The sequence below is a fragment of the Dasypus novemcinctus genome, chromosome 29 (genome assembly GCF_030445035.2).
Source record: "Dasypus novemcinctus isolate mDasNov1 chromosome 29, mDasNov1.1.hap2, whole genome shotgun sequence".
Lineage (NCBI taxonomy): Eukaryota > Metazoa > Chordata > Mammalia > Cingulata > Dasypodidae > Dasypus > Dasypus novemcinctus.
This window is the reverse complement of record NC_080701.1, coordinates 1255954-1274952: the sequence shown is the minus strand read 5'-3', so window position 1 is coordinate 1274952 and position 18999 is coordinate 1255954. Positions and strand designations below refer to the sequence as shown.

Below are 18999 nucleotides of genomic sequence, written 5' to 3'. Positions count from 1 at the left end.
CTGCCTGCTCTGCCCAGCCCTGCCCGCTCTGCCCAACTCTGCCCGCTCTGTCCAGCTTTGCCCTGCTTTGCTGCCCAGCCCTGCCCATTCTGTCCAGCTTTGCCCTGCTTCGCTGCCCAGCCCTGCCCGCTCTGTCCAGCTCTGCCCAGCCCTGCCTGCTCTGCCCAGCCCGCTCTGTCCAGCTCTGCCCTGCTGCTCTGCCCAGCCCTGCCCGCTCTGCCCAGCCCTGCCCGCTCTGCCCAGCCCTGCCCGCTCTGTCCAGCTGCTCTGCCCAGCCCTGCCTGCTCTGCCCAGCCCTGCCCGCTCTGTCCAGCTCTGCCCTGCTGCTCTGCCCAGCCCTGCCTGCCCTGCCTGCTATGCCCAGTGTTGCCCGTTCTGCCCAGCCTGGTGCTGTCTTCTGTATTTTGGCGACAAAACCCTCCATCCTGGAACACAGCAACCTGGGCCCTGGCCTTTTGGGGGAGGGAAAGGGGTGAATTTTGCTAAAACAGAAATACTTTGATTTTATTTTTGAGAAGTCAAGTGCCTTTTATTGGGGGGCTAGTAGAATCCCTTTTGGTTATTCTTATGCTTTATCCTTTTAGCCTTTTTACTGAGTATACTATTATTAACAAGGGTTTAAATTTTCATGTCCCGGTACAGCGCTAACTCTTTTAAGTGTGCCAATCTTTCCAGCAACCCTGTGACTTAGGTACTATCACATCCATATTTTACTGATAGAAAATTAAAGCAAAGAGAGATTTATAATTTGTCATGGTCATACTTCTAGCAAGGCGCAAGATTTATAACTTGATCATGGTCATACCTCTAGCAAGGCGCAGAGTTCTGTCTAACTACAGAGCCAGAATGTATTAAAATTTCAAAAGCTGTTATAGGTACTGTGTGCCCAAAGAGCTAGAAACACTATATCAGATCATATACATAGAAAGATAAAGGCCAATAAAACTATCTCTTTGGGGGCTTTTGTGATGATCTGATCTTGTGAATCAAAGCAGAAAGTGAACTTTCTGTGGGCCTAAACGTAAGTCTTTCGTGTCTTTGACGGATACATTTGGGGGCCGGGTGCATTTCTGAGTCCTGCTCTGAAGCAGGAGTGAACTCCTGGCCGGCACGGCCCCACGCCAGCCTCCATCTGTCCCGGTCAGTGCTCAGGCTCCACCCGTGGTTAAATGTTTTTAACGCCACCCTGCTCTAAAGCCCCTTTCCTAAAGGAGAGTAACTCTACTAGTAAGCTCAGGTGCGCGGAGACTGACGGTCGATTCTCCAGAGCACACAGGCTGGCCGAGACACTGCTCAAGGCTCGCGCAGCGCAGCACTTACCCGTCAAAGCAGTGGGCAGCAGTGAGCACCCACTGGGCCCCGATGATGGACCCCCCACACAGGTGGCTCTGCACTTTCTGTCTCACCTGCAGGCTGACCTGCCAGGGCCACTCTCTCCAAGAGGAGTCGGCCCCTCCGACAATGCGCGAGACCGTTTTCCTTGAGCAGACTGAAAAGAAGGTGTTGAGGGGAACAGTTGGACTTCAGAGTGATTGGGAGTCCCCTTCCATACAGCTCCCTTATGTAGGACATCCATCCAAGTTCTGTGGAAAATTGGGGTTCACTCACCAGAGCCCTCCTCTCTTTTGCACAACCTCAGAGAATATCCCGAGCTCCCTTGTGTACCATAAGTAATCTTAGTCGGGGAGCCGTCCAAAGATAATTTTAAGGAACACTTACATCTGGATAAAATAAACAGCATAACGATTAAACCTTTATAGAGGTGAGAAATACGTGAAATTGCTTTGCCAATTGCCTTTGAAAAATACATTTCCACTTACTTTCCTTCTCTGCAGTCTTTTGGGAGTAGAGAGTAAGTAAAAAACTGGCAGCGAATCTCCATTGTGCAAAGCTCTTGGCAAGTGTTCGCCCCTTGAACTAAAGTCACATTCAATTCTTCTCCTTCAAAATCAACTCCAGAGTAAATTTTGGGGTGGCAGGGTTCTGTGCCAATTATAGACATAAAGATATAAAATAAGCAAAGTAATAAACCCTATTAATGCAAATCTCTGGTACATAAGGTTTATTTCACCACTGTTACTTGTTAGTCATAAAATTTTTTATCGTATTGTACATGATAATATTTTTGAATTTATTACCAGGAAAAGTTCGTTTGCAGGTTAAAAGGCTATATCCAGATATGGCGTTTTCCTGGAAAATAGGGGAACTTGGAGCCCCACTTCTGGAAGTCTTAAGGAAACAAACATTTCTATTACAAACAGAGATGGGGGAGAGAAAGAATAGACATTAAATGCATGAGGCAAACACAGAAGCACTTAACATCAAAAAAGCTCCTCTGCAAATTTTATTCTTCTGAGAAACTCTCTGAAAGTAAGTCAGACTACAGGGCACTAATAAATTACAGAGATTAAATGAAAATCAAGCCAGCATCTCCCTGTGGGGAAAACCGGTGGGCACGGGTTACCTGAAAAGAGGAGTATGGTGAAGTTTCAAGTTCACTTTATAATTGAAAAAAGAGAAGAGAAAAGCTACCAATGCTGGGGATTTGTGCTGTCGATCCTATTATATAACAACATGCCCTCGCTCAACTGCATGTTGTGTGTGGAGAGAAGGTAGGAGACAGTTTTGCTAATTTCTTAAGCGGTCTGCACCTAGCAGAAAAGCCCATAGCTAACCTGTATGGGAAAGGAACAAAATTTTCTTGACACTAACTATAAAATGTAAGTGATGAAATCGTAGCAATAGGTTTAAAGACTAGAAATAGAAGACACTAATTTAGAAAAATCTAAAATAAAGTAAAAATAAAGTGGGGTATTAAAAATGAAAAATTTTGTAAAACTTTGTTTTTGATGTTTTGCCTTTCATCACTGTAATAGGTGTGCCCTTGTATGTACAGTAGCAAGGCAGTTTCTTTTCATTTCTTCCTCAGTGTCTACATCCTTTCTTTTTTTTTTCCCTAATTTTTAATTTTGTCTTCTGAAAAGTTTTAGATCACTGTAATTCACATATACAATATAGGGAACTCCCACATATCCAACATCAAACCCTTTCCCCCCTTCCCCAGCAATGATCCTTTTACATGTTCTTGTTATATTTGCTGCAGCTGATGTACAGATACTGAAACATATCTTTCAAACATGGTTTCATTTTGGTTCACATTAATGGTTTATATTTTAGACTGTACAATTTTCTAAATTTTTAGTTACCTTATGTTTTACATTATGGTTTACATTTTAGCCTATAGCCTTTTATACATTTTTGGTGTAATTTAACATGTTCTATATTCATCATTACATGATCTTGTGGAGCCTTCCATTGTCCCCCAGTTGCCCTGCTTCCGTCTACTCTATACCTCTCTCCCCTCCCCTCAGGGCCCACAGTGATTATCAGTCTTCACTACTTGAAGGACCAGATTCACAGATACTTGCAACAATGCTAAGGGCTTGATGTACTAGACTGCTCTACCCACTGGGAGCCACCAATTCTCTCGAGAGACACAATTCCCTCTGTTTGAGATCATCAGGCCTCCCCAGGATGGGGGTACAGCTTCACACTCATTGTATGGGTCTCCACCCAATGATATAACTCACTATGACAAAATGAGGATGCACATACTCCCTAGAAGCCTGCCCCTGTGCCAGATGCACCCACTTAAGTACCTTAAACAGGTAATCTTTCCTTATTATATTTTCTAAAGAATGTTCTCAACATTGTAGTTTCAACCACATACCTGACAATCTCCCATGTTCATCTGTTCTCCCTAACCTTCCCCCCAACTCTTTGGGCCATCTGACCCATCCTCCCATCCCTAGCCCCCCTCAAACCTGCAAAGCCCCACCCAAAGGTATCTCTATGCCCCCATCTTATCCCTTCCCTGTACAAATACTTACCTCCAGCTTTGGCAATATATTCTGTTTCATTTCTTAGAAGTTTTGGACCACAGAGAGGTTCAACTATGGCAGGGGAGGAATGCTGGTGTGGGGTGTTATTGATGGGGGGCACTTGGTAGAGAGGGAGTTCTCCAGGGCATGTATACAGGGTACATAAAAATGTTCAGATATATGTTGGGAATTTTCATAGTAGTTACAGTTACAAACGACATCTGAGGGAATGCTGAGTTCCTAGCCAGGGGAGCTCTGTCATATTCCCCAATGGGACAGCAACAATCCCCCAAGTGCAATGGCAAAGACCGATGAATAAGGATGGTCCAATGATGAGCCCTTGATACTGATGACTATGCTTATGAGCCTGTGTGCCTGAAATATGAACTAGGCCTAGAGCTGCAGGGTGCCTAAGAGTTACCTCCTGAGATCTTCCATGTTGCTCAAATGTGGCCACTCTCTAAGCCAAACTCATTATGTATATGCATTACCTTCCCTCCAGTGTGGGACATGACTCCCAGGGATGAGCTTCCCTGGTGCCAAGGGATTACTACCAATCACTAACTGGTGATGCAACTGGAAAGAGACCTCAAATAAAAGGGTCAACTCAGACCAGCAGAATATCTCAGCCTATATGTTGGATCATGTGTTAAAAACTGCTTTTTGACCTTGAATAAAAGGGGGAAATGGCAAAGACAAATGAATTTAAATGGTTAAGAGTCTTCCAAAAAGAGTCAGGAGGTCATCAGTGGGGTCGCACTTACACATACCTCAGCAGGATCCCAGAGATAGCCAAAGCAGATATGACCCCAGGTACTGGTGCTCCTGAGGGCTATGGAGACACACAGGTTCTATGGTCATGGCAGATGGCTCTGGAGTTCAGTTCCATGTCAGTGGGCCCTACTTTGGAATTCGTGTTCCTGAGTGTGATGGAGCTGGACTCAGAAGAATGCCTCTTCTGTCACTTTTACTGAACCTGTGGTTGGCGCTAGGGTTGGTGTATACTCAGAAGAGTATACACCAATCTCTGGATTGGCCATGTGCCAGCTGGGCCATGACCCTCAGCAGATTTGCAACTCCTACTCTCTGGTTTGTTGGACTTATCCAGATCAGGAGGGAAGATGGTCACCCACCACACCAGGGAACCGAGAGTGCCTACAACTGCAAGCAGGAGAATCGCATCCATCATCCATGTGGGATCTAAGCCCCCTCTTGATATAGAGGTAGATTGGACATCACCATCCCAGGGTCCACAGGATGGAGAAATAAAATATGGATTAGAGTAGACTTACTAATATTCTACTATAGAACTATTGTGACTAGTAATGGAAGAAATTTGTAGTGTTGATGTGGAGAAAGTAGCATGGTAGTTGCTGAGGTCAGGGAGAGGGAAGAAGAGATGTGATGTGGGGGCATTTTTGGGACTTGGAGTTGTCCTAAATGATATTGCAGGGACAGATGCTGAACATTATATATCCTGTCATAACTCGCCTAATGGACTGGGGAAGAGTGTAAACTACAATGTAAACTATTATTCATGTGGTGCAGTAGTGCTCCAAAATGTATTCACCAAATGCTGAATATGCCACAATGATGAAAGAGGTTGTTGATGTGGGAGGAGTGGGGTGTGGTGGGGTGGGGGGTATATGGGGACCTCTTACATTTTTTAATGAAACATTTTTTGTGATCTATGTATCTTCAAAAAAATACAATAAAAAAAAGATGGAGGTGGGGGTGTTGGGAGTGGGGTATATGGGAACCTCTCATGTTTTTTAATGTAACATTTTGTGTGATCTATTAACTTTAGAAAAGATAATTAAAAATAAAATAAAATAAATAAAATTTAAGTGATGAAATAGCAGCATCAAAGATTGCACATTCATACTCACCTTTGTGATTCTATATTCCATGCATTTGTGTAGAATGTAAAGAAGAGGCAGTTGGGGTGGTAGGTGCAAATGGTTTGACAGACTACAGCGTCTGGAGTGAGAACCCTGGCAACGTTCATGTCTGAAAATGCACGATGCTGGAAAATGTTCAACTGGCACCCTGCGAACTCAGAGAGAAGACACTGCTCAGTAAATGGCATGGTGCTCAGTTCATGAAGAGACTGTCATCATTGCTGAGGAAAGTCTTAGTACTTCATAGCAGTAGACTTCTAAGGTAAATAATGTGTGTTAAACTATCCTCAAACTTGCTGTTTGTCATTTGGAAGAGGGCACGATTGGCCTAAGTTTGCAGAAGGACAAACTCCTCTCTCCACCATGTTCTCCTAGCCCCTTCCTCCACCAATCTAGGACACTAGGTACCGCAGCCTCCACTCAGGTTTCCTTGGTATTTCCTGAATGTGAACCCCAGCCCTCAGGAACATGCGGCTTTTAAGCTATAGTTTCCTTAAAATAACAAAAGTGTTTTAATAAAAGGAAATGAACAAATTTTATTGGGTAACTAACAAATATGCCATGTGAACATGGAGATTAGAAGAAGAGAAAATCCATTTTCATTATCCTTATATAATCTTATTTCTTGATTTCATTTGTATTTGTGTTCAAATGATTTACTTGAAAGCTCCATTCCCAAGTAAGTATCATTGGTTGACCTGTCAGCAGTGCCCTGGAAATACCAATTGCAAGGCTTTTCTCCCCTTGCCTAGCTCAGCTTGCCTGCTACCCATAACTCAAATGCTTCCTTGGGAGCATTTGAGACACACGCGCGCACACACACACACACACACATCAGGGGCAATTAACATTGCAGCTGCTTGAGGCAGCAATAACAGTTAGGTCAAACAACAGGCTGATTAAAAAACTTAAAAGGAAAGCCTGGGAAGTAAGAATAAATCTGATGACTAAACTAACCAAGAGGAGATAGTCAGAGACTACACTCAACAAAATCTTTCACTTTAGAGAATTCATACAGGAAAAGCACTGAACAAAGAGCAACAACCACAATAGCAGAAATAATGACAAATCCTGGGGAGGAGAAATAATCTGATTTTAGAGTTGCCATATTAGAATATTCAAAGTGTCCAGTTTTTAACAAAAACTTACAAGGCATCCAAAGAAACAAAAAAGTATGACCTATACACAGAGAAAAAAGAAATCAATAGAAACTGTGCCTCATAAAGAGAAAGCCTAGATATTGGATTTTCTAGTCTAAGGTTTTAAATTAGTTATTTTTTAAATGCTCAATAACCTAAAGGGAGCTATGTCTAAACAACTAAAGGAAAGTATGAGAACAGTCACATCAAGTTGAAAAACAAATACTTATAAATTATTATAAGAAAAGATCAGATAGAAATTCCAGAGTTGAAAAGTTCAATAACTGAAATGAAAAAGTCACTAGAGAGGTTCAGCAGCAAATATGAGCTTACAGAAGAAATTAGAAAGATCAATCGAAATGATCCAGTCTGAGGAACAGAAAGAAAAAAAGAATGGAGAAAAGTGAACGGCACCGCAGAGACCTGTGGGCACCATCGAGTATACCAACATACACACAATGGAGACAGATAGGACACCATCAAGTACACCAACATACACACAATGGAGACAGATAGGACACCATCAAGTACACCAACATACACACAATGGAGACAGATAGGACACCACCAAGTACACCAACATACACACAATGGAGACAGATAGGACACCATCAAGTACACCAACATACACACAATGGAGACAGATAGGACACCATCAAGTGTACCAACAAATACACACAATGGAGACAGATAGGACACCACCAAGTGTACCAACAAATACACAATGGAGACATATGTAGCACCATCAAGTGTGCTAATATATACAATGGAGACTTGTGGAACCCTTACAAGTGTACAAATGTATACACAATGGAGATCTATGGGGCACCATTGAGTATACCAAGGTACACTATGGAGACACATGGGGCACCATCAAAATGTACCAACATATACACAATAGAGTTATGTAGGGTACTTACAAGTATACCAACATATATACAATGGAGACATTTGGGGCACCATCAAGTATACCAAAATGCACACAATGGAGACATATGGGGCACCATCAAATGTACCAAAATACACACAATGGAGACATATGGGGCACCAACAAGTGTACCAACATATACACAATGGAGACAGGTAGGACACCATCAAGTTTACCAACAAACACACAATGAAGACATGGGGCACCATCAAGTGTACAACATACACAAAGGAAGTGCAGAAGGAGAGAGGAACAAGGAAGTGAGAGAATGGGCATTTGAAGAAATACTGGTCAAGCCATTCACATTTAATGAAAATCATTAATCTGCACATTCAGGAAGCTCAACAAATGCCGCATAGGATAAATTCAGAGATTCACATCCAGATAGACTCACTTCACAATTAAACTGTTGAAAGACAAAGAGAGAACTTTGAAGTAGCAAGAGAGAAATGGAATTGTCACATGCAAAAGAGCCCCAATAAGAATAACAGCTGGTTTTTCATCTGAAACCATGGAGCAGTATCAAAATACTGAAAGAAAGGCTAAACAAAAATTTTATGCCCAGCAAATGTAACTTACAGATTTTAGTTAATGGTAGTATTGTAATGTTCTTGCATCCATGGCAAGGAAGGTACTATGTCAATGCTAAGGGTCAACAATGGGGGGAGAAAAGGGGATATGGGATTATTCCTTTTGTAGCTGATGAAAGCATTCTAGAAATGATAGCCTGATTCTGTGATGAAACTGAGAGCCAAGAGTATTCTTTGGATGGACTGTATAAGTCAGGAAACTGTATAACAAAGAGAACCATGTGGTGGATGAGGGACTGTGGTTAACAATACAACTATGAGAACACGCTCTCATGAACTATAACAAATGTGTAATACTAACATAGAGTTTTAATATTAGGATGGTTTATGGAAAAATACACCAAATATAAGTGCTGGACCAAAGGTAGCAGTAATATTATGATGATGCTCTTTCATAATTTACAATAAATGTACCACAAAAATGTAAGTTGCTGGTGGTGGGGCAATGTATGGGAGTCCTTTATGTTATGCATGATTGATTTGTAAGCTCACAACTTTTCTCACTAAAATAATAATAATTATTTTAAGAACATTATGCTAAGTCATGGAAACTAGACACAAAGTACCACCTATTGTAGGATTCTGTTTATATAAACTATAAATATCAATAAATCTATAGAGACATAAATAGACTAGTAGTTATAGGGCTGGGTATGGATAGATTGAGAGGTAACTGTGAAGGTGAATGGGTTTTACTTTTTTGAGTAACAAAATGTTCTAAAATTGATTACGGCAATGAATGTACAACTCTAAAAGCCACTGATTGTGCACTCTGGATGGATATATATGGTGTATGAATACATCTCAATAAAACTGCTAAAAACAAAAAGATTGGACCATGGTGAGAATATTTTAAAAATGGAAGAGTTAAGATATTCCTAGAAAACCAAAAACAGAAAATTGATCACTAGAAGAACTGACCTACAAGAAATACTAAAGGCTTCAATGAAGGGAAAATCTCCCCATCCCAAGAACCTCAAGAATCACGCCTTCAAAGCTCCCTTTGCCAAGTAAGGTAAGGGAGTTAGCACATGGACTGGGAGCTAGCACATGGACCGGCAATTAGCACATGGACTGGGAATTAGCGCATGGACCGGGAATTAGCGCATGGACCAGGGATCAGCACATGGAGCAGGGGCTCGCTCATGGAGCAGGAGTTAGCACATGGAGCAGGGGTAGCACATGAAGCAGGGCTAGCTCATGGAGCAGGGCTAGCTCATGGAGCAGGGGTTAGCACATGGAGCAGGAGTTAGCACATGGAGCAGGGCTAGCAAATGGAGCAGGGCTAGCACATGGAGCAGGGCTAGCACGTGGAGCAGGGGTTGCACATGGAGCAGGGTTAGCTCATGGAGCAGGGGTAGCACGTGGAGCAGGGCTAGCAAATGGAGCAGGGCTAGCACGTGGAGCAGGGGTTGCACATGGAGCAGGGGTAGCACGTGGAGCAGGGGCTAGCTCATGGAGCAGGGCTAGCTCATGGAGCAGGGCTAGCACGTGGAGCAGGGGTAGCACGTGGAGCAGGGCTAGCTCATGGAGCAGGGCTAGCTCATGGAGCAGGGGTAGCACGTGGAGCAGGGCTAGCACGTGGAGCAGGGCTAGCACATGGAGCAGGGGTAGCACGTGGAGCAGGGCTAGCACGTGGAGCAGGGGCTAGCTCATGGAGCAGGGCTAGCTCATGGAGCAGGGCTAGCACGTGGAGCAGGGGTTGCACATGGAGCAGGGGTAGCACGTGGAGCAGGGGTAGCACGTGGAGCAGGGCTAGCACGTGGAGCAGGGCTAGCACGTGGAGCAGGGGTAGCACGTGGAGCAGGGGCTAGCTCATGGAGCAGGGCTAGCTCATGGAGCAGGGGTAGCACGTGGAGCAGGGCTAGCACGTGGAGCAGGGCTAGCACGTGGAGCAGGGCTAGCACGTGGAGCAGGGGTAGCACGTGGAGCAGGGCTAGCACGTGGAGCAGGGCTAGCACGTGGAGCAGGGGCTAGCTCATGGAGCAGGGCTAGCTCATGGAGCAGGGCTAGCACGTGGAGCAGGGGTAGCACATGGAGCAGGGCTAGCTCATGGAGCAGGGGTAGCACGTGGAGCAGGGGTAGCACATGGAGCAGGGCTAGCACGTGGAGCAGGGGTAGCTCATGGAGCAGGGCTAGCACGTGGAGCAGGGCTAGCTCATGGAGCAGGGCTAGCACGTGGAGCAGGGGTTGCACATGGAGCAGGGCTAGCTCATGGAGCAGGGCTAGCACGTGGAGCAGGGCTAACACGTGGAGCAGGGCTAGCACGTGGAGCAGGGGTAGCTCATGGAGCAGGGCTAGCACGTGGAGCAGGGCTAGCTCATGGAGCAGGGGTAGCACGTGGAGCAGGGCTAGCTCATGGAGCAGGGCTAGCACGTGGAGCAGGGCTAGCACATGGAGCAGGGCTAGCACGTGGAGCAGGGGTAGCACGTGGAGCAGGGGCAGCTCATGGAGCAGGGCTAGCTCATGGAGCAGGGCTAGCACGTGGAGCAGGGGTAGCACGTGGAGCAGGGGCTCGCTCATGGAGCAGGGGTAGCACGTGGAGCAGGGGTAGCACGTGGAGCAGGGCTAGCACATGGAGCAGGGCTAGCACGTGGAGCAGGGGTAGCACGTGGAGCAGGGGCAGCTCATGGAGCAGGGCTAGCTCATGGAGCAGGGCTAGCAAATGGAGCAGGGGTAGCACGTGGAGCAGGGGCTCGCTCATGGAGCAGGGGTAGCACGTGGAGCAGGGCTAGCTCATGGAGCAGGGGTAGCTCATGGAGCAGGGCTAGCACGTGGAGCAGGGGTAGCACTTGGAGCAGGGGTAGCACGTGGAGCAGGGCTAGCACGTGAGCAGGGCTAGCACATGGAGCAGGGCTAGCACGTGGAGCAGGGGCTAGCTCATGGAGCAGGGCTAGCTCATGGAGCAGGGCTAGCACATGGAGCAGGGTTAGCACGTGGAGCAGGGCTAACACGTGGAGCAGGGGTTGCACATGGAGCAGGGCTAGCACATGGAGCAGGGGTAGCACGTGGAGCAGGGGTAGCACATGGAGCAGGGCTAGCACGTGGAGCAGGGCTAGCACGTGGAGCAGGGGTTGCACATGGAGCAGGGGTAGCACATGGAGCAGGGGTTGCACATGGAGCAGGGCTAGCACGTGGAGCAGGGCTAGCACGTGGAGCAGGGCTAGCACGTGGAGCAGGGGTAGCACGTGGAGCAGGGCTAGCACGTGGAGCAGGGGTAGCACATGGAGCAGGGGTAGCACGTGGAGCAGGGCTAGCTCATGGAGCAGGGGTTGCACATGGAGCAGGGCTAGCACATGGAGCAGGGCTAGCACATGGAGCAGGGGTAGCAATGGGAGCAGGGCTAGCTCATGGAGCAGGGGTAGCACGTGGAGCAGGGGTAGCTCATGGAGCAGGGGTTGCACGTGGAGCAGGGGTTGCACGTGGAGCAGGGCTAGCTCATGGAGCAGGGCTAGCACGTGGAGCAGGGGTAGCACATGGAGCAGGGGTAGCACATGGAGCAGGGGTAGCACGTGGAGCAGGGCTAGCTCATGGAACAGGGCTAGCACGTGGAGCAGGGCTAGCTCATGGAGCAGGGGTTGCACGTGGAGCAGGGCTAGCACGTGGAGCAGGGCTAGCTCGTGGAGCAGGGGTAGCACGTGGAGCAGGGCTAGCTCATGGAGCAGGGCTAGCACGTGGAGCAGGGGTCGCACATGGAGCAGGGGTAGCCCATGGAGCAGGGGTTGCACATGGAGCAGGGGCTAGCTCGTGGAGCAGGGGTAGCTCATGGAGCAGGGCTAGCACATGGAGCAGGGCTAGCTCATGGAGCAGGGCTAGCACGTGGAGCAGGGCTAGCACGTGGAGCAGGGCTAGCTCATGGAGCAGGGCTAGCACGTGGAGCAGGGCTAGCACGTGGAGCAGGGGTTGCACATGGAGCAGGGGTAGCACATGGAGCAGGGCTAGCATATGGAGCAGGGCTAGCACGTGGAGCAGGGGTTGCACATGGAGCAGGGCTAGCACGTGGAGCAGGGCTAGCACATGGAGCAGGGCTAGCACGTGGAGCAGGGGTTGCACATGGAGCAGGGGTAGCACGTGGAGCAGGGCTAGCACGTGGAGCAGGGCTAGCTCATGGAGCAGGGGTTGCACGTGGAGCAGGGGTAGCACATGGAGCAGGGCTAGCTCATGGAGCAGGGGTAGCTCATGGAGCAGGGCTAGCACGTGGAGCAGGGCTAGCATGTGGAGCAGGGGTTAGTACGTGGAGCAGGGCTAGCTCATGGAGCAGGGGTTAGTACGTGGAGCAGCGCTAGCTCATGGAGCATGCTGGTCCTCACCCTGCCCACCAGGCACGACATGACAGTAGCCTACGATTACCTAGTTCTGAAAGGGCACAGGGCTTCAGGGAGAATCCAGAGACCACGTTGTCCAGCACCTTGACGCTGGACGGGGTTCCTCCTGGGCTGTGCTTCAGCAGGCACTTGTTCCTGAACAGGAGAAGAAGGCGGAGGCACTTCCTGCACTGGGGCCACATGCAGCAGCGCACACCATATTTCAAGCTGAAATCACCAGTGGGCAGCGGGGAGCAAACAAGGCAGGGGCAAGGAGGAGCTGACAAGGCAACTGGAGCAGAGGGAGGAGAGCGGGGACCCTGTCAGGGTGGGATGAGTGGGGGCAGCGGTCAGGGTGGGAGTGAGTGGGGGCAGTTTCAGGGTGGGAGTGTGGGGGCACAGCACTCTACAACACTAACCTTTGATCACTCATTGCACAACCACAGCCAATCCAGGGACCAAATGGGACTTATTCTCTCCAGGAAAAATGACACCAAAATAATAAGCAATTATTAAGTAAGTAACAGTGGGGAGAGTGGGTAGAATAAAGTCCCATTTGGTTTTCAGCTGGAGAAAGAAGAGGTTAGGAAGATACAGTCAAATCCTAAAAGCAGCAGCCAAAAGCACAAGCCCTGTGTTCTCCTCACCGGAACTCTGCGTTGTGGAACGCCTGGGTGGCGTATGTGAAAAACTGGCAGTGAATGTCATTGGTGCACCTTTTTTGGCATTCATCAACACTTTTAACATGAGACACATTAAAATTGACGCCTCTCATATCAATTCCTTCATAAACGTCTCTTTGGCAGGCTGTGCAAATAGAAGATACAGGGCAAATTCAGTCAGTTTCCCTTAAAAATGCAGATCGGCAACAATTTATCCATCAGGCAGGAATTTTAAAGGAAAACATTCCATTTTGGGGAAATATCCTATTTTTGAGGGCGTTTACATGTTTTCACTTCCCTAAATTATCAAACTCTGCTTGGAATCAGCATAGTCCAGCCTGTGCTCTACCCACTCCCCAGGGAGCTGGTGCTGGCCTCTTCCCCTGAGGGACTCTCTCCATCTCTTTCCTCTTCATTCTATGGGTTTTTCAGGACTTTTCAACTATTCCTCCTGCTTGCACAGTTCCCTGAATTGGCATTGGTTTATCAAACATCATAAAATGTGGCAGTTGTTGTATGTGCATGATGAAAGCATTTCCATTCCCTTTGAAAGTAACATGTTAAAGTCTATTTCAGCACTCTTTTATGTAAGTTTTCTTAAACACAAAAGGAAGTACATAATGCTTAAATAGACAGCAAATGAAATTTGAGAGTTAGATTCCTATTTTTATTTACTTACAGTCTCAAATTTGTTACTTAGATTCTTTATTAAGTAGAGCAGGTAAACAGTACAAACTATAATCTAGTTACGTAATTTCCCTCTTCTAAGAAGTAGTGTTGAAGAAATCATAAAACTAAGTTTAATAATTTCCATGAAACTGTAGTATAAAAACTTGATTTTTATGAAATAGGAAATGTGCTTCCCACCAATAAACCATACCTGCTACATTTGCTAAGTCAGACCAGTGTTATAACAAAGGCCTCCCTTTGATAACTAGTTACTGTAATTTGCAGGTTCAAAGTCTGTGTGTGTTTTTGTGTTGAGCAAGGGTGACATTAATGGAGAAGGAAAGCATGATTTAAATGTGAAAATATCTGATATTTGAACCCACAAAATCAGCAGTATTTACAATAAAGATAAAATAGCAAAGATCCATAGTTGCAGCAGGGTTATTTTAAGACTCTGCTGGTTCTTAGATTGAGAGAATTTTTTCAGCACTTTTTAGTTTAGATCATGTTAGAGAAATTTGCATTAAGCCCTTTAGGGTAGAAAATCTATATTAGAGGGATGGAAACAGGAGGAAAGTTTCCTGGCAGCCTTGTTCTCTGAGTTCTAGGAAGCATCCTTCATTTTTTAAAGATTTATTTTTTATTTATTTCTCTTCCCTTCCCCCCCACCCACCCACCCCCGTTGTCTGTTCTCTGTTCTCTGTGTCATTTGCTGCGTGTTCTTCTGTGACCACTTCTATCCTTATCAGCGGCACCGGGAATCTGTGTTTCTTTCTGTTGTGTCATCTTGCTATATCAGCTCTCCATGTGTGCGGCACCATTCCTGGGCAGGCTGCACTTTCTTTCGCATTGGGCGGCTCTCCTTATGGGACACACTCTTTGCGCGTGGGGCTCCCCTATGTGGCAGACACCCCTGCATGGCACGGCACTCCTTGCGCGCATCAGCACTGTGCATGAGCCAGCTCCACACGGGTCAAGGAGGCCCGGGGTTTGAACCGCGGACCTCCCATGTGGCAGGTGGGCACCCTATCCACTGGGCCAAGTCCGCTTCCCTATGACAGGGTTTCTTAACCTTCCTATGAAGGTACAAAGTCCAGCCTTCCTTTGGCCTGGTAGTCAAATGTCGGCACTACTGACATTTGGCCCGGAACGTTCTTGCTCTGTGGGCTGCCCTGTGCATTGCAGGGTGTTTAGCAACGCCTCTGGCTCCTGCTCGCTAGATGCCATGATACCCCCAGACGTCACCAGTATCCCCTGGAGAGGGGCAAAATTGCCCCTGGCTGAGACGCTGGGACCCTCGGGTGTAGGGGTTACCCGCTAGTGAAACGGGGGGGCCTGCGTCCTCTTTGTTTTGGTGCACATTCACCCTCTATGGGTCTCGGGCTACTGAGCTAAGACCATAAACAGTCAAGGCCCATCGAGCTCGGGCTGGCTGAGAAAGGCGAGATGGAGCTGTCATGCCCAGGATCCTGTCCCGTCTGCTCGTGTCAGAGTGCTCCCTTCAGAGTGCTCCCTTCAGAGTGCTCCCTCCAGAGTGCTCTTCCCCAAGTCGAGACAGAGCAGACTGGAGCAGGGCTATTCTAAGACAGACACACTAGGGTTTGAGACGTAGCTAAACTCACAACTTACCACTTATTTGATGGCTACATTGCTTTAAGGAATGTCCAGAAACTGCATTCGCCTTCGGCATTCTCGGTAGGGTTCCAGTAACACTGTCTTTCAAGAAGCACCCAAACCTGTTTTGAAAAGCAGCTTCACTTAGAAAACAGAATAATATACACTGAGGAAATGCTGATATTTTCTGCAGGCTAATCAGTCAACTCAGGATTAAAGAAGAAACTCATAGCTTCCCTGACTCTTGGTGGGAAGTAGTTCTTAGAGGCAATTTCATCGGAGTGAAAGGTCTTTGTAACATCTAACTTTGTCATTGTTTTTCTCTATATTCACATTTTTAAGTACATAAAATTGATCAGACTAAAGTGTTAATGATTATTCCCATCCACCTCAGCTGTCGAGGAATTACGTTCCCACCTGATGATAGTTTTGTGAATGCTTCCGCTCACTTGAGAAATTACAACAGCAGGAGAGTTGAACTGGCATTAGCTCCTCGTGGCTGCACCTGACGGAAGACTCCTTTCTGTCTTTGATGTCAACCTAATAGTAGCTTCACTGTTCTCAAGCACTCTAGAACCTCTCAGCTTTTTGCACAAGTTCAACTTGTAAGATCAGGGGATGATTACACAATTCCTAGTTCTTACACTCAAATAGGGTGGACATAAAGAGGATATAGAAATGAGAACAAGGAAAGTTCATTTTGGATATTGATCACAGTCAAAGAAAATTAAGATAAACTATGACTCTACGTAGTTATCTTCATGACCTAATAAGGTTTTTAATTACCAACATTTTTTTTTTTTTACTTTTCCAAACTACCAGTCAATCCATACACATTTACAGCCAAACATACCTGCCGTAGGGGCCCAAATGGCCCCACAAATCAGACCTGCCCTCGCCTGAGGCCACAGTTCTGGATCTTACTAATATTCTCAGCCAAAAGCTTGTCTTAATGTTATGTCTTCTTTGGACTGTACTGTCTGCAACTGTGATAATAGGTAGACAGTAAGAATGTTTCCTTCTTTTGGTGAAATATTCACCAGTTATGAGACTTCTTTCGAGGCAATCTCTTAACCAAACGATTTTCAAGCATTTTCCTTGAGGCCTTGGAAAGAGAGGGAGTTGGTGGTTCTACCATAGGTGAATAAACTGATTGCACAAAATGCAGGTTCTCAGGCCCCAGAGACTGGTTTGGAAAGCCTGGGCTGTGGCCCGGGGCTCTGCATTTGTAGGAACCACTACAGGCAATTCTGATGCAGCCGGTCCGTAAACCCCGGTGGAGGAACTCGCCCCAGCACGCGCCACGCTTTGCACACAGCTGGTTGCGTTTTGATGGTTACCCGCGTTACCTTTTCTCCGCGTCGTTGGTTGAACTTGCAGGGAGGAAGCTGAAGAGCAGGCACCGCGGGTGGAAGGTGCACGTCAGGCGGCAGTGCTGGGCGCTGGGGCTGTACAGGGAGGCCACGTCCCCGCCGCGGAAGAAGGTGTCTGGGTACAGCTGAGTCACGCAGCCTGCGGCGAAGCGAAACGCACGTTGAGCTGAAAGGGATGCACGCAGCTACTGTACCAGGAATCCAGCTGCGTTCTGAGCCTTCTCTTCCACCGAAATCCAAAGGTCTCTACACTCTTGCTACAGACTAACGAGATCAAGCTGTTAAGGCAAGGAGTCCAACAATGTGTAATGCTATTTAAAGTTATTTTCTGGGCACTTCTGTCTGAGAAACTTGATGTTTCCTGATTATACAACAATCTGTACATAAATCATCCCCAAGAACATACAAACTACCTTGACTTCTCCCTGTCACCTAGCGTGCTATGAAGCCCTTGTGCCCTAAAAACAACGGGCTATGAGCTCTTTTCAAAACTCTCATAACGAGGATCCCCGCTAGATTCTCAGTTCTGTAAGGGAAGGGAGGGCAGGCTCTGCCCTCTGCTTCAGACCTCTTGTGGGGCGGGGAGGGCTAAGGAAGAGTCTAGTGGGGTGCAGAGCCCCAGGCACAGCTGAGGAACGCCCATGTGCAGAGCCCAGCTCTGAACCCCAAACTCTAAGGGCTTTTCCTCAGTCTCAGTTTAAAGTAACAGTTATAGGGTATTTGCTACTTGGAGATGAGTACAGACGGATTATCTGTGTTTGGTTTTTACATGTTAACTTTTTAGAGAGTTTAAGCAAATGGATGCTAATGACAAATTGAAGATACATTTTGAGCTATTTGCTGTTTGGGATTGATTATTCACAGCTCTAAAGTGCCCTCACCCCACATGTTATTAGAGAAGTGAGTATTCACTTTCCTGTCTCTAATAAATGAGTTTGAGTTTAGCTTGCAAGACCACCTCAGAGTCTGCTCAGTAAGCTTCCCGGTTCAGGCCGCACGTTCCCTTGAGTGAGTGGCTATCGTATTCCAACGACATCATCATCCGCGCGAGGCCTGTAGCCACAGTCCAGTTTTTATAATATTTACACTTGCATTGCCTTCCTGAGAATGCACAGTTTAGACACGTATTCCATTGGGCACAGCAGGTGAAAATTTTCCCCATGTAACCCCACCCGTCTCGGGACTCTGACCCTGAGCCCTTCGTGGCTCCCAAACACAGGGAGATGGCTCGTGGTGTCCCAGACGTGAGGCTGCGAAGACACCCTGGGGTAAGCTCTGCATTTGGGAAGAACACGATGGCCTCAGGACCCCTCTGGCCATACAGGCTCCCCAGGGCAGGGCCTGGATTTAAATCCAGACACCGAGGACTCGGTCACCCTAAGCAGCCTGCTTTCGAGACAACTGGAGTTTCATCAAGCGCTCTGCCCTCCCGTCCCAGCGCACTCACGAGTGTCGAGGCACGTGCAGGGGCTGCGGGTCCCCTCCACGGTCGGCCCTCGGGGCCTGCCACGTGACAGAGAAGCACAGGTCTGAGGAGGACTCCACCCACTGTAGCAATGAAGCCCAAAAACATTGGATTATGTTTGTAAACTCGTCTGTCCCTCTGGGCATATTAGATTGTACTGGATTCAGAGGTTTCACTTTTACTTGATTAAATTATGATCGAGGCTTTGATTGGGCCTCGTCAGTAGGATGCCCTTGGCAGGCGGGGACCCACAGAGAATCCGCACCGCAGAGAAGGGAGGTTGGAGTTTTGAGCTGGAGCCAGGGAAGTAAGCACACAGTGGAGCAGGTGTGTTAGACACGGCAGGTGCTCTGGGAAGAGATGAGCCGTTCACTTGAGAGTCTACAGCTGACCTTGTGGAGAGAAGAGAGCAGCTGAGCCCAGAGTGGAATGAGCCCTGGGAGAGAGACGAGACTTGTCCCAACCTACAGCTG

The 18999-nt window shown here is 47.3% G+C and overlaps 1 protein-coding gene across 3 annotated transcripts in view; it reads right to left on the bottom strand.

The window, feature by feature from the left end:
• KLKB1 (kallikrein B1) overlaps nt 1-18999 on the bottom strand; it is a 28171-nt gene that overhangs the window by 4385 nt on the left and 4787 nt on the right. For 2 of the 3 annotated variants that reach the window (XM_004457766.4, XM_023588554.2), the window contains exons 3-11: nt 17038-17227; nt 15704-15810; nt 13391-13550; nt 12790-12899; nt 5771-5930; nt 2139-2248; nt 1821-1983; nt 1609-1721; nt 1321-1489 (exon numbers count right to left, since the gene is read on the bottom strand). In XM_004457766.4, the coding sequence (XP_004457823.1) occupies nt 1321-1489; nt 1609-1721; nt 1821-1983; nt 2139-2248; nt 5771-5930; nt 12790-12899; nt 13391-13550; nt 15704-15810; nt 17038-17227 (1282 nt within the window). The remainder of the gene's footprint in view (nt 1-1320; nt 1490-1608; nt 1722-1820; nt 1984-2138; nt 2249-5770; nt 5931-12789; nt 12900-13390; nt 13551-15703; nt 15811-17037; nt 17228-18999) is intronic. The other variant, XM_023588555.2, reaches the window with a different exon arrangement.